Below are 14,321 nucleotides of genomic sequence, written 5' to 3' on the forward strand. Positions count from 1 at the left end.
TCCTGTAGTGCAGTGTCAAAAGGGTGTCCAGTAACATGTTTCTGTGGTCAGCCTGTCTTCTGCCACAGGATTTGTGAGTGACTGGAGCAGGAAAAAGGTTCACAGGATGAAAGGGATTGTTCTGAAATAACTGAGAGCATTTTGCCAGGGTTTTATTTTTATTTAATAATTTATAAATAGAAAGAAGCTGTACTGAGGAAGAAGAAATTTATACTTTGACCAATCATTTCTGACTCTTGATAGCATGTCATTTGGCTAATTTAGTGCAAGTATTTATTTAGCATGTTAATTTAGAAGTAGTGACTAATTATCTCAGATAATTTATTTTTCTAAAACTTTTTTTTAAAGGCATCTCTTCAGCTTTTGGTCCTCAATTTTTTTGTATATGAATTATATAGTATATGTAGATGTCATGGTTTAACCCCAGCCAGCAACTAAGCCCCATGCAGCTGCTTGCTCACTCCCCCTGTGTCGCAATGGGGTAGAAAACTGGAAGAGTAAAAATGAGAAAACTCTTGGGTTGAGATAAAGACAATTTAATAAGTAAAGCAAAAGCTGCATGCACAAGTAAAGCAAAACAAGGAATTCATTCACCACTTCCCATGGGCAGGCAGGCGTTGAGGCACAGTGGAGTAAGCAGGGCTCCATCACGCGTAATGGTTACGTGTGAAGAGAAATGCCATTGCTCCGAACGTCCCCACCTTCCTTCTTGTTCCCCCAGCTGTATATGCTGAGCATGACGTCATATGGTATGGAATATCTCTTGGGTCAGTTGGGGTCAGCTGTCCCAGCTGTGCCCCCTCCCAACTCCTTGTGCACCCCCAGCCTCCTCGTTGGTGGGGCGGGGAGAGGAGCAGAAAAGGCTTTGGCTCTGTGCAAGCCCTGCTCAGCAGCAATGAAAACATCCCTGAATCACCAACACTGTTTCCAGCAGAAATCCAAAACACAGCCCCATACCAGCTACTATGAAGAAAATTAACTCTACCCCAGGCAAAACCAGCACAGTAGACTAAGAATCTTCCAAAGCTACTTCTCAGATATGTTTTATTGGTTTTTTTCCTCTGTCCTATTAAACAGAGTATAGGGAATGATTGAAAGAGATTTCCTCAAGTCAAATCTGAATTTCTGTTATTGCAGGCAATTGTGCTATGTATCCTATTCAATCCGAAAGTATTAAGGCAAAACACATAATGAGCTTATTGCAGATCCTTGCTTTTTTTCATAGAAACATGCAGAAAAATGATCAAACTAAACTGGTTGAGCTATTGTATAATAAAGTAAATATAAGTGAATAGATATTTAAATAAATATAATTTGCATGTTAATCTGGTATCCTCTAGAATCAACCACTGGAAAATTCTATATATTAACTTCTTTAATGAAAAATTGTTGTTTAAAGTTTACCCTAGTGGATGATGTTTGTCACTCTCAGTGCTGTGTGGCATACTGGCATTCACATGAATCACATTTAAAAAGTAAGAGGCGTGGGCTGCAGTTGCTTGAAATTCTTACCTATGCACCAAAATAAGAGAGAGAAAGGTACCTATAGTATAGGGGATGGTTTGGCATGTCTGTTTTGGGGTTAATCTGGTAAACCAACCTGTGCTATGACCAAGGCCAACTACAGATGTCCCTGTATTAGGCTTTCAGTAATGATCTGCATCTTGTATCTTTGTGGGAGGTATATGGGGAAAACATAAATTGATGTAAAGCAAACATACAAAGAAGATTATTTTGTCACATAATCTACAGCTGTTCCCAACGAGAAAATTTAGGTCTTTCTGCCATGCCGAATATATATTCTGTAAAAATATTTAGCAAATTAATTTTGTCACCTTTTGGAGCTACTGTTCTATTTCCTTGCAAGGAAACTGCTTTGACTTCATGTGTGTATTAGGGACAAAGATAGTGAATCAGATAAATGTAATAGAAAATGTAAGGTTATATGTATATCATAACATTTTAGGCACACTCTTTATTCAGACTGGTTTTAAAATTCAAAAAATATCTTAAAACGGCAGTGTGTGAAAATAAATACTAGCTTCCCAATTGCTGATGCTGTTTGTTCCAGTGCAAACCTTTTCTGTTGTTACCGATGGATGCTGTCCGATAAAAAGAAAAATGAGATTTGCTGTGTATGTTGGTATCCATGTCACTAATTGAAACTGACACCACAGTGTTTAGAGAATTCCATTTCTCCTCTTGATAAGCACACAGGCCTATTTAATTCACTAAGTAACCTTTATTAAATTGAGCAGATGGGAAATAACATTTTTCTTGCATCAGACAAAGGTTAGAAAAAGGTCACTAAGATTTCCTGTGAGACTCAAGATATCAAGCACACAGTATGCTAAATTATTCTTCCTTGGATGTATAGAGTCTGTTCTTCATTTCAGCAGATAATCTGGTACTTTATCTCAACATGACGCATTGCCATTTCAGTAATATTCGAATTACCTCATGTTTGCAGTTGTTTGCACTGTACAGAAAAATATGCTGGGCACTGTGTCGATGAGATGATGAGGTCGTATTGTGCAGTAAGAGCATATTTGATTCTGGAAATGCTTTTTATATATTAACACTTCTAAATTTGCATGGTTCGTTAAATCTAGGAGAAGAGATTACCCACTTTAATTAGTAAACTTGTTGTCTGCTATAGGAACTGGGGTTAAATACAGCCCTGTATTCATGAAAGAGAGTGGAATCTGCATATTTGCATTGTGTAATGTGAGAATACTTCTTCTCCCTGGCTTGTATGAACTGGAGGTGATGCTAAACTCCCATTGAAGAATTTATTTTCCTCCATCCACTAAATCCATGTGTGTATCTAGTTACACAGGAGAGCTCTACTTCCTTCTGTTTCTAAAGTAGTCCCAAGAAATGTAACAGGTTTACTCTTACTCTTTAATTTGAATTAGTACTATATTTTAAATTCTGAGAAATCATGTGCATCTAAACCTTGTGCAGCAAGTAAAGAGAAAATACGATGTCATTTAATGAAAGGTATTTTTCTGCCTCCACCCTCCCACACGTCTCACTATAACAGTATCCAAATTCAATCACAGATCAGTATTTATGCTAGAGTGTACAATGCCCATCTGGGGTAATGAAGGCTACGGGAAATTTACAACGGAGGGACACAATAAAAACTACAAAATGATATATCAGAGTGGAAATCGTTAATGGAAACAACATTGGTAAACAATTGATTTTATTACACAATTTCTTACGTAATCTGAGAATGTGCAAGACTTGATGCAGTGTCTTAAGCAGTCTTCAGCACTTCAGCACAGTCTTCAGTTTGCTTTGTTTCAGAAGATGTTTAATCTTGTTTATATTTATTTTGCAGTGGCTAGAAGACTGCAAAAGAACATTTGGTACTGATGATGGTATTCATGGCACTAACACAGATGCCCAGGTGGGTGTATGTCCTTTGTGAGTCTCTGGATATGAGATTAAAAAACATCTTTATATCTATTGCACAAAAATTCCAATATTTGCAGAGAGATTAAAAATGTATTAAAAGCTTTTCATTTCAGTCATCATCCTATCTTTTGGAAACTCAGATTCTTAGGAAGTAGTGGTCTAATAAAAAGGGCTCTTTTTATTAAAAAGTTGGCAACCCATCTTGGGTTCTAGACTTAATAACACTGAGTAGATAAGCAGACTAGATACCATCTGTGTATCACCAAGTCTGCTTTTCTGCAGCTGTTTCTGGAAGAAAAAATATTAGCATTCTGCTTATATGTTCAGGTAAACTGTCTAGCCAAAAACCTCTACTGAATTTAATGGAATTAGTACTATATAAATACATATGACCTTTCTGGAGCCATTATTTGGGTGGGAAGGAACAGGGAGTAAAGTAGCAGTATGGCAAAAATCTCTTTAAACTCTTCTGTCAAAATATCATCTAACAACAATAGGTGAAGTAACCTGTTAACATTAGTTCAATATTTTGTATGTATTTGCGTGGCAGTCATCCATGTTTAATATTACTAATTGCTGTAGTAAGCGATAGCTTTTCCCCAAGTAGACTAGGACTTTTTTTTTAAAAAAAAAAACTATAGCTGTATAATACTGACACTGTAGATAAAAAAGCAAATCCCAAAACTATCATGAGTAGATAGAAGGAATCTACCATCTAGCATCCTGTATCTTTGTATACATCTTTGTATACTGACTGGTACATGTTTAGAAATATGTAATAACATTTACTGTTATAATGCAATGTTCTATATATTATCAAAAAAGCAGCATTTATGTATTTCAGTCTATATTTAGAATGTTGTTTATATACACATTTAACTATTAGAACATAATCATTCTTACCATGAAGGTAAATGTTACTGTTCCCACTGTATAGCTAGGGAAACTAAGAAATGGAGGAAAAGCCACGTGCAAGCTTTCATGTAGTTTGTACAGAGAGAATCCAGGATTCCGAGTGAGGCAGTTTTGTCTGTTCTTCCTTGTTTCTGCAGGGTTTGAAGGTAGCCTCTGAAAAGGAGTTATGTGATCAGTCACACTGATTACTTGTGGGGACCTGGTTTGATTTTGGTTTTCAATCCTAGCCTGCAAGGCATGCTAGCAATTTTTTATATGATGCTTGAACTTGCAGGTTCAGTTGACATCATTTTAATATATAGTATCCATTCAGGAGGCAGAGTCCTATTCTCCTGCTTCATAAATATACACGATTTACAGAAGTTCCAAATTTATTCACAGAAGCTTATAATGACTTGAAGGAGATTGAGAAGTGCAAGAGATTACCAAGTGCAAGATCATTGTTTCAAAAGTCCTTGTAAATGGAGCGTGGGGCTGATAAGTTTATCCAGTTAATGCTAAAACTATTTAAGTGTTGTCTTGCTCAGGAAAACAGAGCTGCTTCATTCAACAGACATTTTTCATTCACTAACACAATAAGATTTTCTTACTAATTTTTAGCACTGTGGTCAAGACAGCTAAGGAATAGTGAGATGAATTCTGTTCTGGCTTGCGCATTGCCAGCAGACTTGCAAGTAAATCTAATTACTGGATTTTTGCTGTTCGTACTTACACACAAGCCTAAAAGAATGCATCTGGACTCTGGCTAGACTGTTTGTACAGGACTGGCAGGTAGAAAAATCAGATTATTTCTGAAGTGAGCTAGTATGTGAAAGATGTTGAAGCAGTACAAAGCCATTTTAAAAGGAACACCTCTCTGAATTTTTAGAATAGCTATCAAGGTGTGATTTGGGGGAGAAGGGATTATTTATGGCTTACAGTAACAATGAGACTTGGCTTAAAGAACACTGGAATTTAATGACTGAAAATATTATTAATAATCAACCCTGCTATTCCTCAAAGTCTGATTCTCTGTGCTTCATTAGAGTCAGTCACATAATTCTTGATGACTTTGGCAGTTTGAAATCTTACCTCTTCACAGTGTTCTGTGCATCAGAAGTTTTTGCTTATATAATAATTGCACTAGGTATATGATAACGCAGAGTGCAGAAACAAAAACATGCAATGTTTATAGTCTGTTAAGAATGTAGCGTATAACTTCCTATAAACGTCGTGTATAACTATGTGCTTAGTAAAGCTTAACTGCCTGTTGGAACCAGACATCAGTTGAATCTTCATACGTTTACTATGGCCATTGTACTTGCTTAAATGCTATCAGTACACTTAGCGTGCAGCTGTACAAAGCACAGAACTGAAGTTCCTGTCCCTAGTCTGACAAATGTATTTTCTGATGATTTCTCTCCCTGCCTCTCTTTCCCGGACAGTTTTCTGAAATAGCTTGTAAAAACCAAGTGCAATTAAATTACAGAAATCTCACAATGAGGTGTTGAGAATTGAGTTTAGCAAAACCAAGAATTTTATAAACTGATTCAGAATCCAAATTAACATTACATCTCAAATTTTAAAAAGCGTTATTTTTGCTTAAACTATAGTGGTACAGAACAAATAAGAAGCATTGTACGGATGTTCAGACCTAAGTGTCCTTGGGTTTGATTTCCTTAAATTTGCACACCTTTAAGACTACACAATGTATAAAGACCAGACAGGTTTGTGAGTGAAGTAAGTTACTCATGTTGTGGGACAACAAAGCCAATGCTATCTCTGGTTAGTTATAGCAACAAGTAATTTTACTTCAAATTGTCTGTTAATTTTTGCATTCAGGGTATATTTGGAGCATGTTACTTGTATTTCTTCCTCCATTTTACCTGGAACATCATCTTCTCTAATTAAAATTATTTCCTACACTAATTCTTGATCTTTTTTTCTGTCTGTTTTTGTGACCTGCTCATCTTCTTGCTTAGCAAATGGAAATTCTAGCAGTAAGTGATGGTTTTTGATTTATTAAATACTTAATCATGCCAGTCACCAAACGTCTCCATCTGTCTTGTCCATTTGTGGCATAGTGATGTCTTGTCATAGACTATTACAAAAACGCTGTGTGCTTCCATTTTGCATCATCTAACTCATTGAACTGGTGGTCCTTTGTAGATAATAGGAACCTGTAGTTAGTAGAACGTTATAGAAGATTATTCCATTAGCACTAGCTTTTATGTCTGTGTGTAAAGCAGTATTAACACTGTCTGCGCTTTGGCTGGCGTTTTAGTCACATAAAAATGGAAGCAAGACAGTGCATAAGTTAATGCTGCTGTTTCATTTCCTTAAGAATATATCATGTGGTATTTTCTAAAATAGAATCAGAGCTGCCTTTTATAAAGGAAACATTATTCTTGCCTCCAAGAATGGAATTACTCCTCTTACTCCATCAGGCAGTTGTAAACTAAGGGCCAGGTTATATACTGTGCTTACATATTTATATTAATGGTTATGAAAGATTCCACACTTCGAGAGCACAACTGCTTCTTTTGGATATTAGATCTTGAATTTAAAACAGCAAAATACCATCAAGTAAGTGATCTGTGAAAGTCTGCCTTGGGACGTGGTATTTCAAAATGCCTTTTGAATCACTATACATCCCACCCCACCCGCCTTCTTGGAAATGTAACTTCTTATTAAAAAGTAAACTTCAAACCTATATGAGAGAGGCTACCTGTAAATCTAGAAATGAATGAAGCTTTCACCTGCTTTTCATTAGCTTCCTACTACATTAGCTTCTCAATCTTTTTGGCATTTTCTTCAGTAACCAAATAACTACTTTTAATTTTGCACATTCTATACTTGAAGAAGCTGTCAATTATTGTCTCTTGTATTGGATAGCAGATATTTTGCACTTCCTGAATATAATAATGTTGTTTACATTTGTAGGAGCTGGAGTTGTGTCGGAGGCTATACAAGTTGCATTTCCAGTTGCTACTTCTGTTCCAAGCCTATTGCAAACTCATCAGCCAAGTAAAAACAATCAAAAAAGAAGCAGAGGTAATGAAAAACATGCCATTTAGCTGCTAATTGTTGACATTTTAAAGCCAAACCATTTAAAATACATTTTGATAACATTTTCATCAGTGGGACATCTTTTTAGAAACTGAAGGAGGGTACCAGCTGTTTTATAGCCAATTAATGTAAGATTTAGCTAGAGCTCGCAAGAATTTTCTGAGATGTTCAATTATCTGTGTTGATTTTTGTACAGCTTGAAAGCTCTTAAATAGCCAGGAATGCAGGGAGTCCAGCGATGAGGATTTTACGTGTTTCAGTAGCGCTCCTGGTGTATTCTAATCAAGCTACAATCAAGGCACATCAGCTCTAATCAACAGAGTTCTGTGATGAAGCCCCTTTCAGTCACCCTAGTGTTTCCTATGGCGAACACCATCACTTGCTAGCAGCTGATTTCTATAACTGTGTCACGTCAGCCACCGTTCAGTTACTGCACAACCTTAGTCCCCATCCTAAGTGCAGTTAGTAATGTGTTCTAGGTATCTTATGCCTGATTTTTAGTTGTACTAACTTTAGAAGTAAAATGTGTCCTTCAGCTGTGCACACATGGTACATAATGTGATGTTAATTGAGTATATCTGAATGGATTATGCTCTTAATAGTGTCTTCGGAAAGTTCTCCCCTGGGTCTGTAACACAATTAATAGAGGTAGCAGGAAAAAAAATTGGCCTGGTCTTGCTTCATATAGTAGGGAGGGAAATGAAAGTGGGGTGAAAGTCTTTGGGTTTTGAGTAGCTTAGGAGAAAAATGATGCATGTTCCTCACTTAAATTTCCAGATTTTTGTAGAGGCTGCAAATAAGTGTGTTCATTTCTGTCTGGAGAATGTTGTGGAAGGTCGGCATCGCACCAGTCCCACTTCTTGTCTAAGTTAGATGCAGAATCATATTCTGATCGATGGCCTTGTCTTTTACTCATACATTGGAGCTAAAGCCAATGATAGTAGTATATACACTGGCTTCACTACAATTATTCCGCTGGGTTACCAGTCTTCCAGATTTCCTCTTCATATTTAAGTTGTCCTTGTGGTAACACAATTGCTGCTGTACTTTTCCAAAGCGTTTAATTCTTCTTGTCAGTTTGTTCTTAAGTGATGTGCGGAGAAAAGAAATGTATTTTTTGAAACAAATTTTGAAAGAACTAAGATGGAAACTTCATCAGGGGAAAACCCAAATACCTGACATGCATGCTTCGGCCATTAAATTCACTGTATATTTAAGCAACTGCAGCAAATATTTGGATGTGCTTTTTCTGCCTCTCATTTATGATTGCAAAGAGGAGGGAAAATGCAAGTCTGACCTGCTGAAAGTTAATTTGGCTGAAAATACATTTAAACTAATAAAGGTAACTCTTACATTTGTTTTAGGTCATAAACATGTCTGAAGAACTCGCTTTTTTGGAGAGCTGTCTGAAGGAGGCTGAGGCTGCATCTGACAGTGGTATCGAAGAAATTGAAATTGCAGAGGCTTCCCAAGCTAGCACAGAAACAGCTATTCACGCTCTCATTGAAACCCTGAGAAACAAGGAGTTTGTGTCAGCTGTAGCACAGGTCAAGGCTTTCAGGTAAGTGCTTAAGGATTGCTTTCAGACCTGAGTTTGCTAATGGGCCTTCTTAATTTAAAGATGGGGATAGGCACTATTCCAGGTTATTTAGCTCTTGCTGAAAGGACAAGGACAAGCACTGTTCCTTTGTTACAGCTTGTTCATATGCATTTTGCAATTTAAAAAGAAAAGCAATTCTAGTAGTACTTATTCTTTAGAATTTACCTCTGAGAAAATGATACTGTTAACTATCAGGATGCTGTGGAAGAAACATTTCTCTTGCTTTTGCCTGTCTTCTGTTCAAATGTCTGTTTAAAGAACAAGAACATTTAAACATTTAAATTAATTTTTTTTGTAATGTTTACATCCAAATTGTGTGTTTACAGATCTATTTGGCCCCACGACATCTTTGGCAGTTCTGAAGATGACCCAGTTCAAACATTGCTGCACATATATTTCCGTCATCAGACACTTGGTCAAACTGGTAGCTTCGCAGTAGTAGGCTCCAACCAAGATATGTCTGAGGCCAGCTCAAAGCTGATGGAACTTAATCTGGAAATTCGAGAGTCTCTACGCATGGTGCAATCCTATCAGCTTCTAGGGAAAATCAAACCAGGAATAAATCTTGTGAGCACTGGATTCTGAACAGCTGTCATTTAGAAAAGAATTGATGATGAAGATGCTTCAGGGTATTACTGAGCACCTTTCATGAAAAAAAGAAAACCTCCAGCAATCCTGACAACCAACAGTTTCATCACAAGTCAAAATCTGAAAACTGAAGTGAACATCTTACTTGACTGCTCTTTCTACACAGTAGCTGTGTGGCAGTAGTATTTTTTTTACTAAATTTATGTATAAAAACTACATGAAAGGAAAAGGGCTTAAATGTAATGCATACATATGCATTATTTTCTGTTGTAACAGAACTATAAATGGTGTTTGCAGTTAACAGCCTCTAAAGGTTGAATCCATATCGCAGGTGGGATGAGGCTAAAATCAAAGCTGGTTCATTTTGGCTGAAGACCTGCAAGGCTTTCCTGGCTTTCCAGCAGCAGTAGATATAATCATCAACTAAAACCTAATGAGACACTTTGCAACGTTGTAAAGAATGTGCAGTCAAACATGAGTAGAATGACTTTAAGACTGCAAAAACCATTGACTTCTCAGTGTTTTATTTGCTTTTGTTGTCTGTAACAAGGAAATGATGTGTGTGAGTTAGAATGTATGGCTATGTGACAGTTGTTTTTTGAAGGTATGGATGATTGTTAAATAAGGTCTCAGAGCATGCCTCAAAGAGCTGCAAGATTATTTTTGAAGAAATTTTATTTTATTAGATCTAATCCTCATAGTGTGTAAATGTTAGGACATTTAATAATATTTTAAACTGGGATTTCCCAGTGTTTCTAAAAGAAATAATATATCTGTTAACTTTATTGGAATGCTGCTCAGTTCTCTGATCAGTGCTTATGTTACAAATATTGATAACAACTAACCAAAAAGTAGCTGCCTGCAGAGACTTTAAAATGTATATTAAAGATATATGCTGCCCATCAGCAATTCTCATTAGAAGTTAACTTATTTTATTCTGTATATATTCTAGAACCTGTATAGTGCAAAACCAGTATTTTTCTTGTAAATTTGTGCAATGCACTGTTAAGACAGTAGGTGTATAAAGCTATGAGGGGAAGGGGAGGGTTCTCCCTATCGGTAGTCACATACATTACTTGCAGTTTGCAGGGTTCAGAGTTTGAATGCACATATATGCATCTTCATGACTCAACTTAAGCCTAAGGAATTGGGACTATATAGAAAAAAAAAACCACACTTGACTACCAAAACATGCAAACAGGCAATATACTCATAGTTCAGTGTCAAAGTCTGTAGCATAAAACAAACTGGATTCTGTTGAAACCAATACCATTTTGTAAAAAAAAAAAATTTAAAAAAAAAAAAAAACACAACAGAAAAAAGAATGTAGTCCCATGATTCCTGTGATTTGAAAGGAACACCCAGTATTTTTATATACATCTCTTACCCACTGTGATTTTTTTTTTTTTTTAATGGGCTCTAATTCCAGAGTTTAGAATGTAGAATTGAAATTCTTAGCTCTGCCTTTCTGGGGGAATTGGACCCCACTAGAAATGTAATTTTGCTGAAATGCATTAATTGAAGGCACTGTGCACGCTGTTGGACTGCTGACAGTAGTTATGTTATCCTAACAAGCTCTGTAACTGGTCAAGGCACATCCATAATCACTGTATTTTTTTTTCCCTGTCCCTGATAAAATTGAATTATTTTGATGGTTTTGTGGTACTGTAGATGGTGTTCTTAATTATTTAATAAGTAGTTTTATTTAGTGGCGCATTACACTTTTATTTACATCATCTTTTACCAGCTTTTTTTGTAAAAATAAAAGACATTGTATCTGTCATTTTGTGTATTTTTACAAGCTAGAGTTTAAATACTTTAGCTAAACAGACTAAACACAGACAATAGAGGCCTGGGTGCCCTGAAATCATGTTTTCATGAATTCAGACCTGAATTTATATACTTAATTCTTTATGTTACATATCTTGCTCCATTTACAATGACTCGTGGAACCTGCCTTATGGAGCAAAATCATGCTAGCTGATTGTCTTTGATATTGCTTTAACTTTGTGAAGCTTTTCCAAAATTACTCATTCTCAACTACTACATAAGCTGTCACCCTTCGTTACCTGGTGCCAGGTCTGTGCCCAATCAGCAGCTACGGCAAAGCTGTCTAGAAACAAGTGACACATCAGACATCTTCTCTAAGATGCAGCAAATACAGCACTGAGCTAACGCATGCAAAAGAATCTCTTCATGAAAAAGCTTTACAGGGCGAGTTCAAGATGTCTTTGCAGAATTGGCAGCATGAAGGCTGTTCCTTTCCGCTTTGCATAATCACATAGGTCATGAGCAGCTTTCCTTCTTTCTGCTGAGTCTAAGAACGAGTGCCCATGATACACAGTGTATGCTGTCAAGGACGTGACAGAACAGTAAAGTGGAAAAGGATACGGAGCTGTACTTCGGCATTGAGCAGTAAAAGCATCAAATGTATTTTTGTAAGAGGAATGAGATGTAGGCCTACTGCAAAACTGAGGAATGCTACAGGATGAAGGAAAGGTGGTTTAACATCACTGCCCACTGGACCCCACTCCGCCAAGCCTCGAAACCTTGCAGGAGCTGACAAAAGCAGGGGTGGCTCTTTGCTGCTACCTGCCACTTGGAGCCTTCAGCAACGTCTTGTTTGGCCCAGTTGCTGTGGAAGCACACCATGCCGTTGAGAGCGGCCAGGCCCCTTCAACATCTTGCCAAACAGAAGCAACCGCTGCTCTGAGTGTAGTTAGTGGGGATGACAACTCAATTTCACTTTGGGCTGTTGCTGATAATACTTGCATAAGAGTTGCCATATTCAGAGCAAGTAATGCTCAAAGCAATGCTTGCAAGGCCATCTATATAAACAAGAAGCACTTCACTGCTCATATTGCTATGAGATGCCATATGACTTCATACTGACACGGCACAGAGCTGAAGTTCTCAAACAAGGCGCACAGACTCATCACAGGGAGTCTCCCACACTGCATCCATTGGGAACAGGCTACCACCATCAGAATGGGGAAGGCAAACAGGAAAACACATTGAAGAACATCCTTCTTAGAGGGAAATATTCTTGGAAATAACAACATCCCAGACTAGTTACAGCTGCGGGTAGATGGCTGCAGAGGGGCCCTTGACTGTGGTCCTCCTCAAGCTGGAGACTTGCCACTGCTTATTACTGTACCTACAGGCCAGTGCAAGGCACGTGCATCTCTGACAGATAACTGCTGAGCTGCAGCTGGACTTCTCCAGTGGAACAGGGCAAAGATGGAACTTACTGTGAACATCTTTGAGTGAGCTGGTAAAACAAGGAGATAGCTCCTTTTACTGTGATACATGGGGAAATGCATCAGGTAGAAGCAAGAAATAAAACAGTACCCCATTCTGGGGGCGGTTGGTAGGTCTACTTATTCCCAGAATGCCTCACACTGCTATACTCACAAATGGAGCAAGAATAAAGAAAAGTACTTGGCGATAAATTGGTGCTGAGGCATTAAGCCTTAGTTACTGCAGTAAGTTCATGGGGCACATGAAAATACAGCAAGAGGAGTTAAGCCTACAGAATTAACACTACAGCCCCTTGAAGTAAGTGGGCATTGTTGGTACAAAGGACAGTGTTTGCATACCCTGGCACACGCTAGCTTCCATTTAGAGATGTAAGACCACCTGGCACTGCAGCTGTTACACAGCATGGGCTCAGAGTGGTTCCCCCTTTAGTCTTTAATAGAGTAGTCTCAAGTAAGCTGGGTACAGGTACATTTGTTATGGCTAAGATAAATCAGTCTTTCCAAACAGAAGCTTCCTCAAGAGTCCTGCGACAGGCTTTGTATGTTATTGCCCTCAATTTCAAAATTAACAGCTTTATTAGCATTGTCAGAACAGTATGTTTTTCTCTAAGTTTACCCAACTCCTTGGCTACAGGGTAGATGAGGGGGTGCAGTTTTTACTAGCCTGTCAATCTGCTCAGACAGTGATGCCGTAGTCCCAGAGTCAGCTTGTAACGCTTCCCTGCGGCGTGGTGTCCCTCCAGAGGCCATTACCCCCGACAGCATCATCTGGGAGGAACCGTGCTGGTTCTGCCAGTGCTACCGAACGCTACAAGTGCAATTCCTAGTTGCAAACCCAACCCCAAAAGGGTGCGGGGGTTTGATCCTTCCCCAGTGGCAGACACCTAAACCGTAACTAGATCAAACTCTTCAAGCGTAAGCCACTAAGTGCAGAGCTCTTGTGCATCATCTGCAGGTACAAGAGGAAGCCAGGCAGTTGCAGCATCATACTTTGAGCCTTTCAAGTGTCGCTTTACTTCCACAAGCTTATCAAGAGAAGATGGGCAACTCATTTACCAAGAGACCATAACAGTGACTCCCTTCCCCAGCAGTTTGTGAGAACTGCCCCTGAAGATGCATTAACTACAGACTTTCTTTGGCTTTAGTCTACAAGACAAGAACACCAGCTTAGCTAAATGCAGACCAGCTGTACCAGTAGAAGTGACCTCATTTTTACACAGCATTTCTCAATCATTTTCTAGTGATGAAGAACAGGTGCAGGACACTTTCCACATGGAGTAAGAGTGTGCACAGTAAGTGAATAGTATTAGGTGTTTTGTTCCTGAAGGATGCTCTACTACCTACTGTAGATGTCAATTTGATGTTAACTTCAAGTGTTTGATTAGTTCAAGGGAAGGAGCAGTAGCAGACCTTTCCCACCTGACATTCTACAAGGTCCCGAGTCAGCTGCCGCCCAGACCATTACCAATTTACAAAACATTATT

The 14,321-nt window shown here is 38.2% G+C and overlaps 1 protein-coding gene across 1 annotated transcript in view; it reads left to right on the forward strand.

Annotated features, from left to right (window-relative positions):
- The window catches only part of LOC104159513 (protein furry homolog-like), a 46,313-nt gene extending 36,458 nt beyond the window's left edge, over window positions 1-9,855 (forward strand). Inside the window, exons 24-28 of the mRNA XM_009697443.1 lie at window positions 3,350-3,418; window positions 6,303-6,320; window positions 7,264-7,374; window positions 8,754-8,950; window positions 9,316-9,855. Of these exons, the coding sequence (XP_009695745.1) occupies window positions 3,350-3,418; window positions 6,303-6,320; window positions 7,264-7,374; window positions 8,754-8,950; window positions 9,316-9,574 (654 nt within the window). The 3' untranslated portion in view covers window positions 9,575-9,855. The remainder of the gene's footprint in view (window positions 1-3,349; window positions 3,419-6,302; window positions 6,321-7,263; window positions 7,375-8,753; window positions 8,951-9,315) is intronic.
- Window positions 9,856-14,321: the final 4,466 nt, after the last annotated feature.

This window comes from Cariama cristata, unplaced genomic scaffold, assembly GCF_000690535.1.
Source record: "Cariama cristata isolate BGI_N322 unplaced genomic scaffold, ASM69053v1 scaffold18723, whole genome shotgun sequence".
NCBI lineage: Eukaryota > Metazoa > Chordata > Aves > Cariamiformes > Cariamidae > Cariama > Cariama cristata.